General features: G+C 32.1%; 3 protein-coding genes across 3 annotated transcripts; 2 read left to right on the top strand and 1 right to left on the bottom strand.

Moving 5' to 3' along the window:
- The first annotated feature begins 591 nt into the window (after positions 1 to 591).
- Positions 592 to 3145, top strand: LOC145119482 (ETHYLENE INSENSITIVE 3-like 3 protein). Its single transcript, XM_079055146.1, has 3 exons — positions 592 to 751; positions 966 to 2845; positions 2953 to 3145. The coding sequence occupies exon 2, from the start codon at positions 1163 to 1165 to the stop codon at positions 2831 to 2833; it is 1671 nt and encodes a 556-aa protein (XP_078911272.1). The 5' UTR covers positions 592 to 751; positions 966 to 1162; the 3' UTR covers positions 2834 to 2845; positions 2953 to 3145.
- A 3674-nt stretch (positions 3146 to 6819) lies between these two features.
- JMJD5 (2-oxoglutarate (2OG) and Fe(II)-dependent oxygenase superfamily protein) lies at positions 6820 to 12635 on the top strand. The gene is made up of 6 exons (XM_079054395.1): positions 6820 to 7409; positions 7981 to 8190; positions 8345 to 8482; positions 8585 to 8728; positions 12089 to 12181; positions 12274 to 12635. The coding sequence occupies exons 1-6, from the start codon at positions 6930 to 6932 to the stop codon at positions 12493 to 12495; spliced, it is 1287 nt and encodes a 428-aa protein (XP_078910521.1). The 5' UTR covers positions 6820 to 6929; the 3' UTR covers positions 12496 to 12635.
- Positions 12636 to 13470: 835 nt separating this feature from the next.
- On the bottom strand, positions 13471 to 17057 carry LOC145119713 (DNA double-strand break repair RAD50 ATPase). Its single transcript, XM_079055422.1, has 2 exons — positions 16508 to 17057; positions 13471 to 15077 (listed from the first exon to the last, which is right to left on the bottom strand). Exons 1-2 carry the CDS (start codon positions 16772 to 16774, stop codon positions 13599 to 13601), a joined length of 1746 nt encoding a protein of 581 aa, XP_078911548.1. The 5' UTR covers positions 16775 to 17057; the 3' UTR covers positions 13471 to 13598.
- Positions 17058 to 26075: the final 9018 nt, after the last annotated feature.

Below are 26075 nucleotides of genomic sequence, written 5' to 3'. Positions count from 1 at the left end.
AAAATATGAAAAAAAAACCAAACTTTGATTTTTCATAACTTTTGCATATAAACTCCGAATTAGTTTATTTTTTTCTTCATTGTGCTTATTTTAACAAGGTCTATCTAAGGACATATTACACTCCTAATCTGAATGTCGGAAAATCATACTTTTTTAGCTCCAAAGTAAACTATTCGGTGAAAACTATGAAAGAAAAAAAATAACTTTCGTATTCGAACTTCATAACAATATGTGGATTTCACAATCACAAGGTTAACCTATAAATTTTTTTAAAAAAAATGCATTCATAGGTGTTGACTTGAATTTTTTTTTTTTTTTAAATTAGAAAAAAAAGATTATAAGCCACCGACACATTTTCACAGGTGACATAAGAAAATCTTACCTAGGTTTTTACAGATAATGATTTTGTAAAAGTTATGGCTATTATGATATTTTTCTGATTTTTTGTTATTTTGTAGAAGTTTTTAGAAAAAGAAAAAAGATATGGCTATTATATTTTTTTGTTATTACTTTATTTCTTTTGACCCCAAAATTTGTCTGCCATTCGATAAGGGCCTAGATACGTTGTACACACAAGAAATAGAAATTCACAACCAAATGCGCTTCCGCATCTTCGATAATTTTTTTATTATTTTTATCTCTTCGTTTTCCCCATTTCCTCCCTCTTGTCCTACATCATACCCACTAGGGTTTCAAGAATCCGTCCATCTATGTTACTTTCTTCAAGGATTTTAAAGCTAATTGATACCAGGTAATGGGTTCTACATATATGGCTTCAAGTTCTCGCTAATCGTTATTGTTATTGTATAATTTTATCGATTTTAATTAGCTTTTCTGGTGCGTATAATGAACTCTATTGAATCAATTTGATTCGAAATCCAATTGATTATTATTTGACCGAAGTTGGAGTATTTTCGTGTTAAATTTATCAGAATTTGAATGTATGAGGACATGATTTCGTGCAGAATTACGAGATTGGAGCTTTTGCGATGATTTCATTGGCTTAATCTATTAGGTTAACTGTTCGTTGATTCGATAAAAGCTTCGGATGATTCTGATTCCTTTGGAATTCGTTTGAAAAGTAAAGTGACTCTTCGATGAAATTAAGGGCCGTTTCTATTGGTTTTTAGAATTTACTAGGGTCAATTAGGTCGCAATAGCAATGGACGATCTTATGATTGATACAAACGGATTGGGAGATAATTCAGACATCGAAGGTGATGATATAAGATGTGATAATATAGCAGAAAAAGACGTAAGCGATGAAGAAATCGACGCAGAAGATTTGGAAAGAAGGATGTGGAAAGATAGAATCAAACTCAAAAGAATCAAAGAAAAACAAAAGATTTTAGCACAACAAGCTGCAGAAAAGCAAAAAGCAAAACAAACAAGCGATCAAGCTCGAAGAAAAAAAATGTCAAGAGCTCAAGATGGGATCTTAAAATACATGTTGAAACTCATGGAAGTCTGCAAAGCACGTGGATTTGTTTATGGCATCGTTCCCGAAAAGGGCAAACCTGTAAGTGGTTCATCTGATAATTTACGAGCTTGGTGGAAAGAAAAAGTCAAATTTGACAAAAATGGCCCTGCAGCCATAGCAAAATACGACAATGAATGCATTTCAAAAGGTCAAGGAATTGGGTGTCAAAATGGGAACTCAAATAGCATTCTTCAAGATCTTCAAGATGCTACTTTAGGCTCTCTTTTATCTTCTTTAATGCAACACTGTGATCCACCACAAAGAAAGTTCCCGTTAGAAAAAGGTCTCCCGCCACCATGGTGGCCCACTGGCGGTGAAGAGTGGTGGTCAAGATTAGGTCCAGGGCTTCAGAAAGGTCAACCCCCTCCTTACAAAAAGCCTCACGATTTGAAAAAAATATATAAAGTCGGTGTTCTTACTGCTGTTATAAAACACATGTCTCCAAATATTGCTAAAATTAGAAGATTAGTAAGACAATCAAAGTGTTTACAAGATAAAATGACAGCAAAAGAGAGTTCAATTTGGTTATCAGTTTTGAGCCGTGAAGAAGCTCTGATTTTACAGTCTAGCGGCGATAATGGCGGCTCAGGGATCACCGGAACACCTTCCGGTGGCTGCCGGCCGGAAAAAAACCGCCCGGAAAACAGCTACGATAGTGACTACGATGTTGACGGTGTTGAAAATGGTGGCGGTTCGGTTTCTTCCAAAGATGACAGACGACGTGATACGCCGCCGGAGGCGGCAGTGCCGCTGGCGGCACCACCGCGTAAGAAGAGGAAACGGGAGAAGTCAAAGGTTGACCAAGTGGAACGGGACGGGGTGCCGGATATAAACGAAATGGATGTTTCGTTGATTGAATACCCGGTGTTGCCGGAAAATCATCCGCTAATGGCTGATGCTGTCGCCGGAGTAGAAACTCCGGCGAACATGGTTCTGTATCCACCGCCACCACCGGTGGTGGTTCAAGATTCCGATTATAGACCTCAGAGTTTAGTTGACTACCGCTTGTTTGTTCCGGCGATTGAAGGGCGGAATCCGGTGAACGAGTTCCAGATGAGACCGGAATATTCTTCAGAACCACCGGAAAACGTAAACCCAAATGTAATCCCAGGCGGTGGAAGTGGTGGTGGTGGTGGTGGAGGTGGTGGTCTTGAGATTGTTGAAAAAGAAGGATATAATGAGGGACAAGTAGTGGACAATCAATTTGAATCATCGATTAATAGTTTGTCGTTGGATTATGGTGGATTTAATAGTCCAACTCCATTTAATCTTGGGATTGATGGAACGACGTCGCTTGATACAGATTTTGATTTTCTGCTTGATGATGACCTCATACAGTATTTCGGAGCATAAGTTTTCAAAATTGTAAGTTATAAGTTATATAATATATTATAACAAGGAAGTAATTTTGTTTATATTATATTTTAGTTTTTGTTTGATAACTTATAAGTGGTTGTGGATAATATTAATAGGTATGGTGAATAATGCAAAGATTACAAGCATGGCGTTATTTGGCTGATGTTTCTGATACTTTATCAAGAATGTAAGGTTATAGTTTTTTGTTTTTTTTGTTGCCAATTTTGGTGGTAGAATAATGAATGAATGAATGAATGATCTTTAACAGTTGCATGTAAAATGGATCTCTTTTTTCAGTTTTTGTGATTATTAACTTTTTTTTTTTGGTTAAAGAAATCCGTTAGAATATGGTGGTGTTAACAAATGTATAGCTTGTTTTGACGTTTTTAAATATTAAATTATCGTATTTTATATTGATATAATTTGTTTGAAAGTTAAAGCTCGAGTTGTACTTGTAGATGCTTTTGTCCTGGATAATGCCATTGACACTTTCGAGCTTTGCTTGATTTGGTTCAAATAGTTTTTATAAAAAGAGTAAACTACAAATTTGGTAATTGTGGTTTGTAATTTTCTTTTGATTCGGTCTAAAAGTTTTTCAACTTATAGCGTATGTACAAAATGAAATATTTTTTATGGATTTGGTCCATCTCCAACTAGAAATGATTATTGTACTTTTTTTTTTCATGTCAGATTCTTTATATGTGATTGCATTCCTTGCTATATGAACATTGAACATGTGTTTGTCAACTTTTTCTTTGGCTATAACAACCTTTAGTTCATGAGGTATCATATAGGCTTTTTAAGTTTGTCATTAGAGGTAGAAGAGTGGTAGAATATGTGGACAATTTTTGAATTTCAATCGGTCAGTTGGTGAAGAAAAAGAAGGAAGACATTTTTGCGAAGAAATAGAATTTTATGTTTTCAAAAGAGTTAATTGGTTTCGTATGATCCAAAGAATGGTGAGCAATTTTCAACGAGGAGATATATGCAAAAGTGACATTCATAAATTTAACAATTACATGTAACGGAAATTTATAAAGAATAACCCTAAAATGAACTTCTATTACCTTAAAATGCGATATTTGAAACGAGATCGATAGGTAGGAGTAACATTGAGACTTATGTGTTTAGGAGTGTTCTTGAGGAAAATTTTATTTTCCTGTAAAATAAAGGAAAAAGACAAAATAAGATTTTTATCGAGTTTATAAATAACGTGAGACGTGGCGTGACGCCAATGTCAAGTCTCAAGATATTACAAGTCATGCCGTTTTTCAAGGTATGAATTAAGATGATATGTTTGTATGCATAAAAAAAAATCACATAATTATAGATTTATATAAAATATATCATGTTTTTAGAAGAGTTATATCTGCATTTAACAATAAAAAGTTAACAAATACCCCCAACTCTTTCATTCTGGATCTGAAAAAAAGTCAAAGAAAAAGAAAAAAATGTGTCTTGCAAAAAACTTGCGCCATAACGCGCCTTGGCACATGACACGTCTCATTCTATGGCACGCTTTGACCTGCATCATGTCATACTTTTAGAACTATGGTTTTTATACATCTAATTAGTGGGATCTGTCCTTTTCACATATAACATCTACATGAATCACCAAAATGACATGGTATCACCATTTCTCACACCCCATCTGCAAAATACATAACTATTTTGGTAATCCTTCTAACTTTGTATTAAATCTTGAAAAAAGATAAATAAGGTTATACATTTTGTCTTTTTTCAAAAATTGATAAAAAAAGAAAAAATAAGCTAAATTTTTTTTTTCAAAATTTAAGCAAAAATTATCTATTCGACCCATATAGTCATGATTTTCACAAATGACTATCTACGACTACGACAATCTATGAAATAACACCATTTTGAGGATTTTCACAATGGACATCTGTGAAAATCTCAACTGTCTACGATAAAACTGTTTCTCAAAACTAAATTTTGAAAAAAAAAATCAATTTTTTTTCTCATGTGCCCATATGCGAAAATCCAGATTTTATGTGCGAAAATCAAAATTTACCCGAGATTTTTTTAGGAAATCATATTTTTGAATTTTTTTGTGTTAGAAATCTTCAAAAACCATTTGCACGCTGGAATAAAATTTAATATTATATTTTTACCTAATAAAATAACAAAATGAAAAATTATTTTTCATCTAAAATGTTTAGATGCATCTAAGAAATCCTTTAAAAATGGTAAGATTTTTTTTCTTTTTATAAGTGAAAACTACAATATATAATCCTTTATTCTGGAAAGTTTTTGAACGATTCTAACACACAAAAATTCAAAAGATGTTTTTATTTTTATTTTATTTTATTTTTAAATCACAGATAAACTTTGATTTTTATAGATAGGCATTTATGTTTTTAATTTTTTTTTCCAGATATAGTTTTGGGACCCATTTTTTTCGCAGATGTCCATCTGCAAAAATCCTCAAAATAGTATTGTTTTAAAGATTTTCGTTGATATTATCGTAGACGGACGTCTACGAAATTTGGATATAGTAACTAATTTTTTGCATAAATCTTAAAAAAAGGATAATAAGATTTTTGTAATTTGTTTTTTTTTTCTCTAAAAATAACATAACTATATCATTTAATATTGAAAAAAATTGAAAATAAAGTACAACTTTAACTTGAAAGAAATCAACTTTCATAAAATATGAATTTCCAAAAAAAAAAAAAAAAAAAACTAAAGTTTTATAAAACACAACCACTTCCTCGTTTGCAATTTATTTAGAAGAGATTAAGATATATTTGGAAAACTTATAAAAAAGCCTCATAAATTAATCAATAAATGATCTCAAATAGTATTTTAAAAATAGAGTTTATAAGCTATTTTAGTGGTATCAAGTGATACTACGTTGCAATAAACTTAACAAACAAAATAGTTTATAAGATTTGCTTATCTGCACCAAACACATTCAAAACACCACGTACATAATCACCATCTAAATCTTGATTTATGCATAAAAGCAACCGAATTGAATTAACTATTTGAATTTTTGGAAAACATTATTTGGTTTATGTAGCATCTTTAACTTCCTTTGGAAAACATATCTTTAATGTGACATAACACAATTATCCTTCCAAAAGCATCTTAGAATATATAAATTTCGGTCTTGATGAATTTTACAAAATCAAATTTGAACATAAACCTTATTTTTCAAAAACTACTTATTAAATTTTCAATTTGCCTAATTTATGTAAACTTGAATCTTGGGAGAACATCCCTCCCAACCCTTGATACCACATTAGCTTCTTCTCTCTTCTCTTACTTTATCCCTTGCAAGTTGCAACCTAAACACAAGAAACATAATCTTCCATTCCACACAATTTGGTACAAATATACAAGCACAAGGTACAAATAGGCAATGTAGTGAAGCTTCGAGGGACATTCAGATAACATAAGCAATATCGGGTTCAAAATATTCGACACCGAACACAACAAACCTGTGGGGCCACCAATACTGAGCCCATCCCGGACTCCACCTCAAGCCATTATCTCCATTCTAAGCTTTAAAACATGTCTACATATTTGTTTTCACTCCAAATGATATTCAATATTTAGAAGCTAATATTATGATTCAAAACTTGAAATAAACGTTTCAAAAGTCCAGTAAACATATACAAACTATTGGTTTATCATTATAAAAAAAATTTATATGCATGTTACTTTTAATAAAAAACTTAATTTGAGTTAAACAAAACAATTTGAATTTTATAAAAAAAATTCTACTACTTATTAGTTGTTAGAACACTTCTAGCCTTTTTAGGGCCTAAGTATGGCGGGCCCTTTTAGTTTACCCAATCTCAATTATTAGTCCAATAGGAAGGACCCATCACCCACGGGATATTTTTGTACTTTACAAATTTTACATTGTGTAAATGCCACGTAAGCAAAAAGCGAAAAATATCTCCGATAATATCTGGGGAAGAAAGGAAAAACAAAAATCTAAAGAGGACACGTCACCCCTCTCTCTTCAGACTTCACTAGTGGAGAATTATAAAGTCGGTGAAACGAAACTTCTCTTTCTCGCCGTCCTTTTCTAAAACCGAAGCTTCTCCACCAATCACCGCCAATGGCCGGCCACAACACTGCCGTCAACTCCAACGATGTTTTGGAAACACCGGTGTTAGACGTCGAGGCACACAGTCTCCTCCAAAGCATATCTGAAGAAGGTGGTTATGCGTATGTGAGTATGTCAGCACGCGCCGCTGATGGAGACATTCGAGCTGCAGAGGCGGCGCGTGAGGTGGCGTGGGAACAACTTCACTCCGGGCCATGGCACTCTGTGTTGCCTGTGTGGAGAGACGCGTACTCGATGGCGTGTTTGCACGTCGCCAAATTTCATTATGCTAATGGCGAGTTCAAAGAGGCACTTAGGGTTTTAGACATGGGATTGATAATGGGAGGGATGGTTTTGCGTAAGGATTTGGAGTCGGCTGTGGGGAAAGCTACGGAGAGAGCGAATGCTATTCTTAGGGTTTCGGAAGAATCTGTTAATGGATCTGCTAATGCTAAATTAGTAACAACTCAAAATGCAATTAACTTGATCGAGGTGAGTTTTGCTCAACTCTGTTCTGTGTAATTACTGCGAGCAGATTTATTCTATAACTTGCGTTTGTGACTGTAAATGGAAAATTGAAATCCTGCTTAAAATGATCATAAATTCATGATCATAACTATTCCCCTGTTAAGTGATATTTTTGCTGTAAATGTCCACTTTTGTCTCTAATTCCTGTAAATTACATGTTACAACCTTCCCTGAATAAAGTTTTTTGGATTGGGATTGGGATTGTTTCTGTTGCTGTAAATCTGTAATAATGCCTGATTTGGGTACCCTACATGTTACTAGCTAGAAGGATCACCATCTGAGATCCCTATTTCTGGTTATGATTGCATTCACCTAAGAAAAAGAAAATGGACATATTCATACCTAAAGTGCTGAATAATGTTTTACCTGTCTGGATCATATCTTTATCAGCAAAACAGTGAAGAATGCAAGAATGTTCCCCTTCTGATTGGACATCATGCTCAAATAGGACAAAGGTTACTTTAGATGATATGCATGAATGTAGGCAAAGATAAAAACATTAATCTTACACTAACTTGTTTGATTGAACATGCAGACTCTTCAAATCTTACCCAAGAACTCATTATCTTGTAAACATATTGGAAAGAGATCTTCCCTTTCATTGGAGGGTTTCATGCGTGACTATTTTCTCCCTGGTTCACCAGTTTTATTAACTGACAGTATGACTCATTGGCCTGCAATTACCAAATGGAATGACTTGAATTACCTTAAAAAAGTTGCAGGATATCGCACAGTTCCTGTTGAGGTGATGTATTAATTACAAAACTTACATCAAGTGTTGTTGTTTAAGAACAAAACTCATATCCAAATCTCCTCAATTTACTCAAAGTCAATCTTTAAGTTCTCCTGATGATCAATTTTTGTTGCAGCTGAAAAATGTGTTGTAGAACATCTTGCAGGTTGGAAAAAACTATTTATGCAATGATTGGAAGCAAGAGATGTTAACATTTTCTGAGTTTCTTGAGAGGATTCAGTGCAACAGTTGTGATGATGTCCATGTCCCTACTTATTTAGCCCAGCATCCATTGTTTGATCAGGCATGTGCTTAGTGCTTACTCTATCATGCACATTAGGTGTTCGATGAAATGCCCATGATGAAATGAAGAAACCAATCAATTTATGTATTGTGTAATATGCAGATACAAGAGCTGAGAAATGACATTGTTACCCCTGACTACTGTTTTGCTGGTGGAACTGAGATGAAGTCTGTTAATGCTTGGTTTGGTCCAGCTGGCACAGTGACACCTTTACACCATGATCCCCATCACAATATTCTTGCTCAGGTATTTTAAGTTAAAGAAATATATATATTTTAGAAATTTTTTGAATTGGAAAGTATGGAAAACAATATCTATTAGTTTTCAGTTTTCACAGTTAGTTGTAATTTAGAAAAGGGTTTAGATTGATTTAGGGAAACAAAATATTCAAATGTCTTCAAGTTGGGAACAAACCCAAAAAATGTTATAAACAGGTAAAGAAGTATGGTTTTTGTTTTTCCACATGCTATCCCAGGTATAGCATAGTAGGTCATGTTCTGATTTTACATTTTTGGCCCTGGTTTTAAATTTTGTTATGAGTTTGGTCCAAAGTTTAAGTTTTGTTACAAATGTGGTCTAAAATTTTTTATTTTACAAATTTGCCCCAAATTTAGTTTTTTTACAACCTTTTTTAAGACTTTTTCTAAACTTCTTATTACAACTTTTTTTTTTTAAATATTTTTTACAACTTTTTTAAAACTTTTTATAAATTTTGTTACACAACATTTTATATACTTTTTTTACTTAAATAACTAACTTTTTTTTGTAAATTTTTTAGTACAATGTTATAAACTTGTTTTATAAATTTTTAAACTTTTATACGACCTTTTTAAACAAAAGTATTTTTAAACATTATAATAAAAAGTAAAAAAAAGCTGTAAAAAAGTTTAGAAAGGGGTTGTATGAAAGTTGTAAAAAAAGTCGTATGTAATTATACAAATTTTAAAAAAGCTATAAATTTTTTAAAAATATTTAGAAATACGTTTGTTATAAAAAAGTTACATGGAAGTAGGGCTGTTAAAATTGTACCACGGAAAACCAACCAACATGCTACCAACCGAACCAAGAAAGTTGGTAGCCAACATATTTGGTAGCTAACATGTTTGGTTGGTAGTACCGTACCAATTGAACAATATTGGTACGGTAATGGTACAAAATTTTGAATACCATGGTAATACCGTACCAACCAATTCATATATATATAAACGAAATCGTAAATTTCAATTGTTAATTATGTTTAGTGTTTACATTTTTAAAAAACGATATATAAATTATTTGGTCGCATTAGTCAATAGTCATTACAATGTTAAAGAACAAAATTAAAACATTACTTTAGCGTTACTTTCAATAGAATCTTTTGTAAATTAAAAGAACTACATAACTTCTTTACTAAACGTCTAAATTACCCGATGTATTTGCTTATTTTAAAATCTTACAACAGACTATAAAAAGAAGTCGGTATATACCATTACCAATTTGTACCAACCAAACTTGTTGGTAGCCAAATATATTGGTACCAAGTATACTTGGTACGTTACCGGTAGCAAATTTTTTATATCAATTATAATTGGTACGGTACATGGTTTAAGGAAAAACGAATTCGTACCGTACCAATTCCACCCCTACATGGAAGTGTAAGAATTGTTAAAAAAGAAAAATTGTAAACCAAGTTAACCAAGTTTAAGACGTATTAAAGAATGTAAAACAAGTTTTATAATTTTAATTTATTATTATTTTTTTTGTAAATAAGCATAAAAAAGTGGTAAAAATTTGAGAAATCTCCAAACTAGTCCTTATATTTTGACCTCATAATCGATTTAGTCCTTATATATTTACTTATATTTACTTTTATTCAATTAAGTCCCAAAAACCGACAATGGTTTGCATTTTGGCCCCTTTACCTAGTAACCGGTCACCAACAAAATATGAAGACTTTTTTTTTACAGATATGTTCAAAATATAAGGTTTTTTTAGAAGTATATTGTTTTTAATTTTTTAATCTTATCTTATTATCTTAGTATAATTCTAATGTAATAGTTTCTATGCGACACCAAAAATTATCTTGCTATTATATTATTGTATTTCTCTGCTATTATCGTACAATATTATCTTTAAAATAAATATAAAAATCTAAAAGTTATAAAAAGTTCTTTAGAAAAAAAAAACTTTTGTTAAATAAATGATATCATGGTTGTTAAAATTACAATCCTGATCCTCAGATCGTATGATCACCTAGGTAAAATGATTAATATTAGAGATGTATCTTTCATAATTTAAATTCTTTATTGTTAACTAAATGGTAAACTGATAGACGAAAATATATTTTTTATGTTCTAAAATGCTTTTTGGTATGATCTTGAGAGCCTATATAGGATCTTACAATCACGATTTTGCAAAGCAAAAAAAAAATCCTATATAGAAGAAAGAAAATAACATAAGATTAATGTAAGATAATACAATTCTTTAGACATAAATATTATAAAAGCGGTTATTTTTAGAAGAAAAAAAAACTATTTTCATAATAGATATTTTCTAACAGATAAAGAAAATATCATAAGATTAATATAAGATAATATATCTATTAAATAGAAAAAATATATTAAGATAATAATACAATATTAAAAAATTAAAAATAATATATTTTTATAAAATTCCTTATATTTTATATTTTGATCATATCTGTGAACAAGTCCACATATTATGTTGGTGACTGGTTTACCAGGTAAAAAGGTCAAAATGCAAACAATTGTCAGTTTATGAGATATATATATATATATATATATATATATATATATATATATATATATATATATATTAAAGGACTTTCTTGGAGATTTTCCTAAAAAAAATTATAAAATGTTTTAAAAAAATTGTAAATTTTTTTTTAGAAAAATGTTGTAAAAAAGTTCAGAAAAATCTTTAAAAAGGTTGTAAAAGTCTTAAAAAGTTCTAGAAAGATAAATTTGTAAAATGATAAAAAAGAAAAAAAAAATTAAAATAAACCATTATTCTTTGGACAAATTTTAGAAAAAATATAAAACTAAACACGTTTTAAAAAATTTCACTTTTCTTAGAATTTTTTTAGGAAACAAAGGATTTTTTCACATAAACCATTATTCTTTGGTATTTTGTGAACAAAACCAAATAGTTCGATACATGTTTTTGTCATTTTTTTTAGAACAATGTTATCTAAAAAAACAAATAGTTTCCTTATCCATTTATGACATTAGCCCTATTGTTACTTGTAATATCATATTATAAATGCTTGTGTAATATCTATCCAAATGTACGTTAAATGCAATTTTTTGGTTTTCTCAATAACATGGTATCAACTCAAAATTAATCATATATTAGTAGTTTATTTTTCTTAGAATTGTCTAATATTATCATTTATAAAGCTATTATAATACAAAAAAGCGAATCAAATTTGTTAAAAGCTAATAAATATAAGGGTTATTTTTGAAAAGCTATACACGTTGTTAAATCACTGTTTACCCCAACAATTACACCATTTTGGTTAAGTCAGTGGACTGGTCTTTTCATCGTGTATACCTTTTTTCTTTTTTCTTTTTTTAAATAAAAAAGTGGGAACTATTACACTTTCAGGTAGTTGGAAAGAAATACGTGAGACTGTATCCAGCTTCATTTTCAGAGGAACTTTACCCACACACTGAATCCATGCACAAGAATTCCAGCCAGGTATTAATATAATTATAAACATCAACAAATAAATAAACAAAAGAATCCTTTTCCATATTCATAATTACCAATTAATATGAATTCCATTGAAGGTTGATCTAGACAATATAGACGTGAGTGAGTTCCCAAAGATCCAAGACTTGGAATTTGTGGACTGCATTTTAGAAGAAGGCGAAATGCTTTACATACCTCCCAAATGGTGGCACTATGTCCGATCCCTCACCACAAGTCTTTCTGTCAGCTTTTGGTGGGCTGCTCCTCCTCCTCCTACTACTACTACTACTTCCCCTGCCTCACCAACATCTTCATTTTAGTAAATGGTAATCACCACATTTTTATATATTAATTAGATATAACTCTTTTTTATCATCATCAACATCATTATTGTTGTTGTTGTTATTATTACTGGTACATTCTTATTAAAACCTATTCCTTGAAACTCAATTATGAAAATACCCACTAGTTTCTTTTTCTTTTTACGAAAGGAAATTTTGCAATAAAAAGCTTTGCAAAAGGATTTGAAATTTTGCGAGTCCCTTTGAGAACCAAACAATATATGTTAGATGGACAAAAGATTGTTTATATTTGTTACAAACTATTTTTCTTTAGAGAAAAAGAAAAATCATGCTAATCTCATTTACCATTTTTTAAGATTTAATAATTTTTTGTAGCAATTTCACCAATATAGCCATGATTTTTGCAGATTACATCTACAAAAAAGTGAAAAAAACGACACCATTTTTCGTATTTGGTTTTCTACCAAAATTTACTTTTCCCTTTTTGTTATTTTTTAGGTCAAAAATATAATATTAATTTTTCTTTTGCTATGGAAATGTTTTTTTGAAGACATCTAACAAAAATCTTCAAAAAAAAAAAAGAAAAAGGTAAACTTGGATTTTGACAGATGAAAGAATCATTTTTTATTTTTTTTCAAATGGGACCTATTTTCGTATATGAAAAACACATGACTATTTTGGTCATATTGTAAGTCTTTTTTTTTTTTTTTTATTAAATCTTGTACAATGATAAATGAAATTAGCCTAATTTGTACTGTTTAGATTTTTTATAAATAAATTAAATATAAAAGTACAATCATGGTCCCCACCCGCAAAAACTAAACACGATACAACCTGTCCGACCCAAAATCTTTTTAAAAATTACCCGGTTTGGAAAGGACTCTCCATGGGTCCTTTTGATACCACTTTGGTTTTAACGAATGTCCATGGTCCCAAAGGACCCAAAACAAATCATCAATGTGAAAAGTGAAAACAACTACGGATGGAAACAAATTAAATCCAACAAAAAAAATTATCAACATTTGCATCCAACATCATTAAAATACAACACAAACAGCTCTTGGTACAACACGACCACTCACAACATTATATAACCCAATAACAAAAAAATAATAAACAAATTAACCTGAAGTTTTATACCTGCAAATAACCTTACACCTCAAAACCCTATCTTGCACATAAAACCCCGGCATCACCATAACCTTCACTTTACTCGGAGTCTGATTCTGCCCCCTTTGTCTATCAACAAACACATCCTCCATGAAAACACCATCAAAGCTTCGATTCTCTTCCACTCTCAAAATCCCCAAAACCGGATTAAACGAAAACGCCAACAAATGCAACAACCAAATACACTTCGCAGCCACAAAAAACGCCTGAAGCAACAATTCCGGCCATGGTCGAGTCCAATTCAAAGCCGTAATCACTCCGCTCATTTTCAAATCACAAAATCTACTAAACTCCTCACTGTAATATTTCGTCCCCTTTCTCAAAACCTCATTCCAACTTAAATTCCGAAGCGCGCAAAACGACGAGAATTGCAATTCCCGTTCCTGTTGCGGGTCTAAAAGCTTTGGAATTCCGTTCTTCTGGAACACACAGTTTTCAAAGTCTTGGTATAACGATTGGTTTATGATCGCTTCTAAATGGTATAAAACGGATTTCGAGTATTTCGAGTTTATCGATTGTTTATACGGTTGAAGAATCGAGTTTAGGTTATCGAGTAAAACCGTGTCCCCTTCGTCGATATGGGAAACCAACGTTTTACAAAAGTGTTTAACCGATAATCTCGCTTCCGATACTATTTGCATAAACCCTTCCACCATTACTTCGTTACTAACCGGCATGGAATCACCGATTCCGATTCCGACGTTCCCATTCCCATTCCAATTCCGTTTCGTTTGTAACACCGCTTGACTCAACGCCTTCTTGAGCTCTTCGCAATAATTCTCCAAATACTCTAACTTCTCTTTCATGTCGCTTATCGACGATTTCATCTCGGAAACCTCAATTACCGCCGCGTCGCGCCGCTCGTTTGCTTCGATGAGTTCCTTCTTCAACGCTTCAATTGACGTCACAACTCCGGAATCCTTAACTGAAGCCTCGTCCGATTCCATTCTATTCGGCGACTGCTCGACATTCTTGTGCTTTTTCTTGTTTAACCGCGGAAACAACCACGAAAGGCTGATTCCAGACTTGGGCTTGGAATGGGATTGGAATAACGAATGGGAATCGGTCATCGGGACGACCAAATTCGAATATTTATTCGTGCTAAGTGTCGCCGGTTTGCATTTATTGCACGATGAAATTGACCGGAAATCTCCGAGACTGTTTCTTCTCGATTTTGAGAATTCGGTTCCCGGCGACGCGCGGAGGTGGTTGACGTGGTTGGCGGTGGAGGCGGTGACGGAGTTTTGATCGTCAGATGGACATGTGTGAGGGACGATGTTTAGCAGTTCGGGTGGCAACAGTGTTCTGGACGATGTGTTTGGGTTCTTGTAGTCAGACAAGAACCGTAGATCGTCGTTGCCACCCCCGTTTACGCTACATTCGTCCCAACAACTTGGGAAACTTTGATTCCTTGGTACATCATCGTAACTCTGTTATAATTAAATAATATCAAATAACCGTTTTAACAGTTTTAGTAGAAAAGATGTGAAAATCTAGAGTGGTCCAAAAAGTAGTTTTTTCTTATAAAACAGAAATTGTAGCTCTTTTTGAAGCAACTTTAGTCTGAAAAGCTGGCTCAAAGAAACTTGAGACAGAAACAAAGTGTGTTTTTAATGAAAGAGAATCTACTTTATGTGTGTATGATGTTGGTAAAGTATACTACTTTTGGTTAATAGTAACGTTAAAAAGGTTTTAGTATATTATCAAACGTATAAAGATATTGAGGTCGAAAAAAAACAAGAAAAAGTGATAAATGAACAGAAATTATTATGGACAGAGTTATCAGGGTGATGTAGAGGACCACATGATCTTTTTAAAATGTTGTAATTTGTAAATATTGGGGCCATAAGAGTGATGTTATGTTTCAACCCTTGATTATATCATTATGATGTTTAACATAATGGACGGTTGAAATTGAATTTTGATGGATCCATCGTTTGCTGACTTGCTTTCGAATCTAGAATTTTTAAGGTAAAGAAATGTATGATAAAGATATATTTGGTTTCTAATTGATAAAAATAACGTTTGATAAAAAGTAACCGATAAAATTAGTTAAAAAATCCTTCTCATTTTGTCAATAAGGTAAAATGATATAAAAAGGGTGTTTAGATGATTTTTTATTATAATTATTTAAAGGTATGATTGGAAAAAAAAAAACCTTATGAAAAACTAGTATAATTACTTTTCTTAGAAAGCTATTTTATAAGTTATTTTTTAATTTAAAAAAAATAAAAAATATTGTATGAGCTTGGCGCACCAAGTACAAGTCTAAATGTTTTTTTATTTTTATTTTTATTTTTTATTTATTAAACGGGTGTGATTTTTGTTCTATATTACAATGGCTGAAAAAACAAAAGAATTTCCAAGGTTAAATGTTATCGATGAATTATGTCTAAATAATTTTGAAAAAAAAATAAATACCAAATTCGAGATAGAACAAAGATTAAATAGCATAATACGTATTCAAAATAATTATTTTTAGAATACCTAATTTAATTTTAGAAAGAATTAGTTTTAATGGAATATCCAAGATTGTTTTGAGTGGTTACGAAATAATTAAATTATCCAATGAAATGTTAAAGTTCGCAAATGTAAAGAAAAAAGTATATTATTTAGTGGGAATTTTAAATTACATTATAAACCAACTTTACAAGCAATACGTGTTAAAGATATTGCGTAGAATAGTTGTTAATGGTTTTTCTAGTGGTTTGCACATATCTCAAAGGTTAAACTTCTTTTAATACACGAAGCAAATTCAAAGTGCAATATTCAATACGCTTTTGCTGAATTCAATTGAATTGAATTCGAATTCATCTGATGAAAAATGGTAAAACAGAAATCGGAAATCGGAAAATCTTACAGGAGTGAAAACAGGGTAATCCTGAGCGGAGAGTTGAGACGCATGCCGTGAAACTGGAGACGCCGACGGCAACCGGAGATGTGCTGGACTGTTGCTCTGTAACAGAGCAGCATGAAGTGCTCGGAGCTCCATCGCTTTAGCAATGGCTGCTTGAATCTCCTGTTTGCTCACGTCACGGTTTCCGGTGGTTGTGGTGGTGGTGGGAGTGCGGCGGCGGTCTTCCCTTTGATAGGCGTTGGATTGTTCCGACGTGCTGGTTGTAGCCATTTGTGAACAGAACAGAGCGTGTGAGGAAGAAGAAGAAAAAGAAGAAGAAGGGATTATAAACAGAAAGGATAAAATGGAATTGAATTGAATGGATTAACGGTTGGATTTGGTTTCCAAATGGAGAAGAAGATCACAGGGTTGCTGGAATACCAGAAATCGATGTGAGAGGGTGAGAGAGGAGAGAGAGAAGTGAAATCCAAAAGAATTTGTCATTGTTACGAATGGAATAAAGGGATGGGAGCATGTGGAGAAGATGTTGGGTGACTGAGTGAGTGAGTGAGCGAGTTAAGCGTGTGATCCAGCTTCTATTGTAGCAGATGGTGAGAGAGTGAAATGACTATTTTGTCCTCAGTTTATCAACTTACCTGCTCCCATTTTCCCATAGGTTAAATTTTTTATACCTCTAAATACAATTCTACTGAGGAAAGATTTGTTAAATGACTCTTTTGTCCATTATATGTTTGTCCCTTATATGTGAACTACATACTAAAACTGATCATGTTAAAGATATATAAAAATAAATATAACACAATTATACATCTGAAATATAAGGGTTAAAGATTATAATGATTCAAGATAGATATGAGTTCCAAGTTGATTTGTTTAATTAAACAACTATTTAGACAAATGAATAGTTTTTTTTTTAACTTAAGTAAATGGGTTTGATCCGAAATGACTCATTTTAAATTCAAAATGAAAAAAAAAAAAAAAAAGTGGAGCTTAGTAAAATAAGCAAACCTAAATAATTGTTCAAAGTTAAAAAATAAATACAAGATACAACTTAATTATCCAAAAAATATTCTAAATTTCTAAGACTTTAAATTCTTATGAACAAACATCATAAATGGTCCCTGTGGTATCCCAAAATCTGAAGTTTAGTCCCCATGGTTTAAAAACGTCATAGATGGTCTCTGTGCTTTCAAAACTTTTGACGATTGGTCCTTATTGCTAACTCCGTTAAGTTCTGTCCGTTAACTAAATGGCATTTTCGTCATTTCACTACCACAGGGACCATTTATGATGATTTCTCTTATTTTATAAAAAATGAAATAATATACAAAGGGGTCCAATCTCTCTCTCTCTCTCTCTCTCTCTGGGAAAAAGAAACCTACTCCCCCATCTTCTTCTTCTTCCTCACCTATATGAACAAAGCTAAATCTGATGTCCTTCTTCTCCGTTTTGATCAATAACTTTGTACAATGCATTTGGATCTGATAGATATATACATGATCCCACCCAGTATTCCTCTTCCAACACAACTATCTGTCCAAACCATTCAATAAAACTATGTTGTGTCTCCTCTTCATTGTACATCTCTGACTGAACTCTGTCGCACCGCAATTAGGGTTCGCCACCAAGATCAATGATGAAAAGAATGGCATGTAGAACAACTCAACTTCGTCTGGATCCAAAATAAACCCTGGTCACATAAGACCCATATGAGATGGGAGAAGAAAATGTGGAAGAAGATGAAGTGAAAGAAACAATAGAATGATCAGAACATGAAACAAAATTCCAAGAATTTCCAACTAGCAAATCAACAAAAGCTCCAACAATGAACTGATGATTGTTCTTCCCATTCATTCTCAAATGCCATCGCAACAACTTTTCCAAACAAGCCTAATCTTTCAAATTATGAGTCTCCACCATTTCCTTCATCGATTTCTTAAAACCCCTGTAAGGATTCTCAGATTCCATCACCATCACCACACTCTCTTTGAGGAATAAAGACGTAATCCCACACTATCGAGCGATCCTTTTTCCGTTTTAGAAAATAGAGGCACCCAAAACTCAGATTCGATAAAAAAAAATTCCATCTTTGTGACGAAAATGGTTGTAGAATGTTAGAATTAACAAAGGGAAACATGTTTGATCGTAATATGGTTTGACAATATAAAGAATAGAAAAAAATTCAGAATTTAAACTTATTGCCCACCAAGTGTTTGATCTTTTGTCTGAATGAGCTTTCCATGCTGTAACTTATAGTTCTTAGTTATGCTCATCGATTTCAGCAATTTGGATTCACAAATTTATGTTTAAGCCATCAATTTGGCATTTAAATTTCTTCAAGCAATCGTTAAAATCCTTAACTCATTAGCTGTTAGGAGAAAGACTTCCAGGGAGAGAGAGAGAGAGAGAGAGAGAGAGAGAGAGAGAGAGAGAGAGAGAGAGAGAGAGACCTTTATATATTATTTCATTTTTTTTAAATAAGAGAAATCGTCATAAATGGTCCCTGTGGTAGTGAAATGACGAAAATGCCCTTTAGTTAACGGACAGAACTTAACAGAGTTAACAATAAGGACCAATCATCAAAAGTTTTGAAAGCACAGGGACCATCTATGACGTTTTTAAACCACGGGGACTAAACTTCAGATTTTGGGATACCACAGGGACCATTTATGATGTTTTTTCAATTCTTATTTTTTTACTCCCTCGTTAATAGTCAATGTTTCATTTTTGGTTTGTGGTAAAATAATAGTCTACTTCTAAAAATAAATATATTTATATTTTTTTTTGCAAAAATACCCTTCATTATTAGTTCAACTATCATGGAATTAAATGCAACAAATGGGTAAAACTGTCAATTCATTTAATAAAGTTAGTGGTAATTAATGTTTTCTTAATCTGTATGTTTTTTTGTCCGTGACCAATAATTTTGAAACGAAATAAATATTTTGTTAATTTGTATGATTAAATAAAAATAAATATTTGTTGTTTTGGATTGACATATAAATTTCCATCCAATGGGACGTGGACTTAGGGTGATCATGGTGCGGTTTTTGGCCAAAACCGAACCAAAAACCACAACTTAGGTTTTTTGAAGTTTAGAAACCGCACTGTTCGGTTTTATGCGGTTTGGTTTTTGCGGTATTTTTTGTGGTTTTTTGCGTTCGGTTTTTTTTTTGCGGTTTTTTGTCAATTATTTTATTTGGTTTTTGTTTTGCTTTTTTAATAAAACTCAGCAACTCAACGAGTTACTTTGACTCAGATGAGGAGTGTTAATCATTTATTGAGAAACTTTATATAGAGATGAGGAATGTCATATTGACTCTCTTATATGAAACGTGAGAATGATGAAAGTTTTATCTCAAAGGCGATCAGGGATACTCTTATAAGCTGACAAAATTAAAGCCCAAATGATATCTTGGAGATGAACTGATACCACCACCTCTTGGTTTGAAATCAAAGAGCATAACCACTCATCCAACATCTTCTAATGTTTGAATATAATACGAATTAAATATAATATTTATGAAGACGATAATATCAATTAATGTATTAATAAAAATGATATTATCATCACTAGTATTATTCATATTTAAATGTTAAAATATGTAATAAACATTATTTGTTCTTGTAAATATCACTATACGTATGCTTAAAAATATATAATGATCATCTGATACGATAGATATTTATATTTATAGATTTTTAATTGTTATGAGTTTTAGTTCTTACAACTATCAAACTTAATATATATATATATATATATATATATATATATATATATATATATATATATATTCGGTGCGGTTCGGTTTTTTGCGGTTTTTGCAAGACTAGAAACCGCACTGCACCGAACATTTCTGGTTTTTGCAAAACTAAAAACCGTACCATCGGTTTTCATTTAGGTTTCAATTTTTTCGGTTTGCGATTCGGTTTTTGCTCACCCCTACGTGGACTCTCCATTTAAAGAAATAATGGCAACATGTATACAACACTTTGGTAATTATACATTTAAAGCTGTATTGGTTTTTTTCCTTTGTATGGAAAATATACATCTGGTTTTGCTTATTCCAATAGAATTCGTCTACATATATATAAATGTCAAACATATCATATATAATATAACCTTTTTGGTTATATAAATGGGAGTGGGTAGTATTAGGACATATATAAAAATACGTTTGATTTTATTACCACTTTCGTATTTTATATAAACTCAAAACATTTAATTTATTTTATAGTTTATATGTCGAACCTTTAGACTTTCAAATAAACGAATTCATCGATCACCAATATTATAATAGGCTACTTTTTATATATCGTCAACAAAGTGTATATGAACCTATGGCTAATTGGCTATGGTAGTTGCATGTTCCAAAGCATGCATGGTTGACCTTATTGTATCTATCTTACAGAAGATGATATTTTTATTTAGGGTTGTTGTATGAAAAATCATATTATTTTATTATAATTTATAGAAAATTATTATAATTTATAGAAAAAAAAAAATTTAATTAATTTTTTTTATCTTTAAATAGGTTATCGTCTTAGATTTGGTCATCAAATAAGAATTAAGATTTTTTCTATAAACTATGATAAAATAATAAGATTTTTACGATAATAATGTTTTTTTTGTTAATCCAATTAAAAGCAAAATGATTTGATTTTTATATATTTGTTTTAATTAAAAGCAGAAAATTATGATGAAAGATATAAAAATCAAATCAGTTTTATATGGATAATAATAATAATAATAATAATAATAATAATAATAATATCACCATCCTATCTTAAAACATCATGCGAGTAAATATGCTTATCCTAAAATATATTGTCTAATAATTTTTTTTAATAATATGATAAAATATAGTTCATATTAAATTAGCATAAAGTTAGAAATTAAGAGAATCCACAATTGTCAAAAAATTTGCCATTAGAGTCATAATGTTTCTTAATCAAATGAGGACCCTTTTTCTCTGTAACCCCCAATTATCATTAAAAAAAATGTAATTTTGAAATTTTTTGTACATAAAAGGTAAACTGTTTTCCTTTTAGATGTCGATTATCCTTTGCATAAAACACTGCTAATACTGGCGTGTTGCTTCATTTTTTTTCAATATTATATTAAGAAAATATATTTTACATATTTAACAATAAATGAAAAAACTTTGTTAAATCATGTGTCGTGTTGCTATAATACAAAAGAGGTAAATTAATATGTGATAGTTGCGTAAAATTATCAACATATCCATTATCGTGGGGGTGGCTCCGTTGCTGCCCTATACAGTTCATCCCGTGGATACTTCATTGTCATCATGTGGGGACCTAGACCACCCAACATTGGAACCTTTCCCCACTCAAATTACCAAAATACCCCTTCTATTTACTCCAATCATCACCCTCTAATTTAATACAACTAGGGCAGTTGGAGGAATATATCGAATAAATATATGCTTGATATAAAATGATTACGAACAAATTTTAGGTATTTAGATCATTACATCCACATGTAGATAAATGAGGGTTAATTTGAAGGATGAGCAACAAAGGGCATGTGGGCCCTTAGTAAAAGTTGATAAAAATATGTCACTCATGTAAAATGTTAAGAGCATTAGGTGTGGGCAACAAGGTGCAATACTAAGTTGTGTCACCTTACATGCCACATAAGCAAGTGGTGTTATAACACCAAGTGGAGAAATGGGCAACAAGATGCAACACAAACTTTTTGAAAATAAATATGTTTTATTTTTGATTTTTTTTTTCGAAATTGGTTTTTTTTTTTTTTTTTTTTTTTTTTTTTTTTACTTTTTCATTTTTTATTTTACTTTTTTTTTCTTTTTCGTTTTTGCATTTTTTTTAAATCACTAACATGAATATATTTTTTATAAAACATAAAATTTTAAAAACAAAAAAAGACATAATATTTAAAATCTAAAATTACGATTACAATTAAAAAAAACATAATTTTAAACCTAATATTATAATTAAAATATCATTCAAATTACTACTAAAACCACATAACAATCCTAATTAACCTAAATATTTCTTCCTAATTTGTTCCTTCATCGCTTGTAGCACCGCTAGATCAGCAGGCGGCAAACCCTCATCGCTCGTCTGAAGAATTGACAACTGATGTGTCGTTAGTTCCCTTTCTTTTTGCTCTTGCTTCTCTCGTGCCTGCCTTTCCAGGAACTCCAAATGACGGCGTTTCAACTCATTTTTTCTTTTATTAATAAATTGTGCTCGTCGAATTTTTCTCTCATTTCCGCCGCCTCTTTTGCTCTCGTCTCCACCTCCTCTGCATGTCTTGCAGCGCGTCTCGCTTTGTCGCGTCCGGGCGGTCGTCGTGGTGGGGATATCTCTTGGATATCATCCGGGATCTCATCGTCGTCGGCGTTTAGGTCGATGTTAGTCCGTGCGTCCGACACGTCGACCGAGCTAGAATTGCGAGACCTTTTGGATTGAACCTCCGACGATGTAGGCGTTTTATTCCACTTTGGATCCGCTCGCAACAATTCCCATGATTTTTCAAAGTCGAAAACATGAACTATTTCAACCCGATATTGTTCCTTAGCAGATTTGAACAAATCGAAGTCGTTGGTTCCGGTTTGTTGTTGCGCCTCAAGCCGGTTGTAAATACCGTTGAATTTGCTGCACCGCTTAGTTATTTGACCCCATTTGCTGCTCAACACGTCATTGTTGTGATACAAATTTTTCTTTAAAATAGCGTGAAACTTGTCGAGCACCGCCCCCCAATAAGCTCCTTTTTTCATTCCATTTCCGCGAAGTTCGTTTTTTGAAGTACCACACCAAGCCGACGTCAAAGCGTATTCCTCCTCCGGTGTCCCCCATTGTGGAACGTCTGCATTTTCTGTTTCTACCGCTATTGATTTCCCTTTCGATTTTCCTTTTCCTTTCCCTTTCCCTCTCCTACTACCTCCCGCTTCCACTTCACCGGATTGTTGTGTCGTAGGCGATGGTTGGTTGGTTGTTTGTTGCATCGAAGCAAAAGAAGGGAAAAGATTTTGTTGTAAATTTGGATTTTGACCAAATTGATTTTGTTGAAGGTAAGGTGAGTTGGGAAACTATAGTGGCGGTGAAGCGGGATTGAAAGCGGCGCCTTGGTATGAGATTTGTGGTGAGCCTTGAGATGATAAAAGGTTGAAATAACATTCATAACCCATAAATCCGAGAGGCGAGGTTGTGTGCTTGGGTTTGATGATGGGGAGGTGTTTGGGTTTTGCTCCATTTTTTTAGTAAGAAAGTTTATAAAAGTATAGATAGAATGTTAAAAAAGATGTAAAATTTGAAATAAAATGAGTATATGTATATATATAGGTAAAAAGGTAAATTTTTTTTTGAATGTGACCGTTTGTGTTGGGATGTCAAGTCCACCAAGCAAATTACACCCTTTGTTTGCAAATAAAACGTAATATAATGGTAAAAAGAGGTATCGATCCTCGGGTAAATGGTTGTATTCAATCACCAATGCAATCTAATAGAACTAGTGTAAATAAACTAACTACAATTAAACTAAAAGGGGGGGGGGTGTTGTGATTGCTTGAAAACTAAAAGACTTGAATAACTAAAAAGCTTGCAATTAAGCAAGAAAGTGAGATGCTCACAAATTGGAGAGAATTGGTAAACCAAGACAATTCAACACAATGAACATTTGTGTGTTTATCATTAGGATTTAACATGAAGCTTATCATTCATCCCAAATTGGTTATAGCAATCATGAAGCATGATATGCCAAGATTTCTCATAGGTAGTATGGAGGTTGGGGAAGCCCACAACACACCTTCTTAATCAAGATCAAGGGTCAATTGAAGCAATTAAACCCAAGAAGTTGATTAGCCTTAAGAATGAAGAAATCCCCAATTCCTAGAGGATGTCAATGCTTACACATCCATAAAGGAGTTATGATTCATAAGCTAGAGATGATTTCTATCATCATAAAGCATTTGCTCTAAGTAAATTCAATGATTCAATGCTAAATCAAAGGAATAAACCAACAATTGCTTATTAAAGTACCAAGCTCATGATCAAAGCACTAAACAAGCATAGGAAATATGAACTAGAATCATAGACATAAGATAAATGATAAATAAGCATAAATCCTTCAAAAACCCACAAACATTCAGAGGTTTTAGCCAAGGTCTACCAAAATAGAGAGTTTAGCTGTCACACCCCCAAACCAAGGATGGCGGAAATGTCCGGGGGTGGAGGACTTCATGTATAGTATCATAACAACAATTGTAATAGTAATTGAAGCAAACACAACCAACATATATATAATTGAAAAAGTTACATCATTGTATGAATTACATGTTTACGAATCAATTACAATATGTTGACAAAATATGAAATAGTAGACGCCTTAGCGTCCCATCCTCAAAAGCACTTGGTTACCTGTTTAATGATTTCCTGAGAATACAAGTTGTTTGAAAAAGTGTCAACACAAAGGTTGGTGAGTTCATAAGCTTTTGTTTGGTATTATTAAAAGCCTTTCGTTTGTAAAAGTAGTATTTGTTTTAGAAAAATCCAATATTTTCCTTAAAATGTATATGTAGTCTTAAATCCACAAACCGAAATATATAAGTAACTTTTCTTACTTATAATAAATGTTTATTAAAGTCTTTTCTTGTAAAAGTAGTGTTCGTTCCAGAAAATCCAATATTTTCCTTAATGTGTAAATGTAGTCTTAAAACCCAAAGACCGAAATGTACAAGTAGTGTTCGTTCCTTATAGTAAAACAATGCAAGTTTAAATCGACGTAAACTCATTTGATTTTAGTGAAATCCCCGTAAATTCTATGTTTGTTAATACCACATGTGAGTTATTATAACCATGCTATGACCTAGTTGGCCTGAAACGACGTTCTTCAGGCGTCGGAAATGTTATGACATTTGTCACCACAGACCTATCGGTCTAACTGTTGCATGCAGTTTAGGTGTGGGTTTGTCAAACCCAATATAGATCTATACACAACTATCACGCTCTCCCTCAAGGAGACTCTGGTTACAATACAGGACTTAATGGTAATTTGAAGTAAATGTCTCACAAAGTCATTAACGGAATTACGTGTTATGAAAACTTGGTACCGTATGGTCGTACCTTGCTTAAAGAAAATATCATTTGTATAAATGTACCCTTTTTAAATGTATGTGTTATGTAATGTTTCATAAAGTCATTAACGGAATTACGTGTTATGAAAACTTGGTACCGTATGGCCGTACCTTGCTTAAAGAAAATATCCTTTGTATAAATGTACCCTTTTTAAATGTATGTGTTATGTAATGTTTCATAAAGTCATTAACGGAATTACGTGTTATGAAAACTTGGTACCGTATGGCCGTACCTTGCTTAATGAAAATATCCTTTGTATAAATGTACCATTTTTAAATGTATGTGTTATGTAATGTATCATAAACTATACCTATTATAGTTTATCAACCAAGGGTAGTACGTAGTAATGTATGCAAACTATATTCAAAATAGTTTATTAAATGTTTGAATGTATCGATTGTACTTTGATTATAATCACTTGTTATTCTTTATATTTTATATGTCC

The sequence above is a fragment of the Lactuca virosa genome, chromosome 6 (genome assembly GCF_052849685.1).
Source record: "Lactuca virosa cultivar CGN04683 chromosome 6, Lactuca_virosa_CGN04683_v6, whole genome shotgun sequence".
NCBI classification, from domain to species: domain Eukaryota; kingdom Viridiplantae; phylum Streptophyta; class Magnoliopsida; order Asterales; family Asteraceae; genus Lactuca; species Lactuca virosa.
This window is presented reverse-complemented; position numbering and strand designations above follow the sequence as displayed.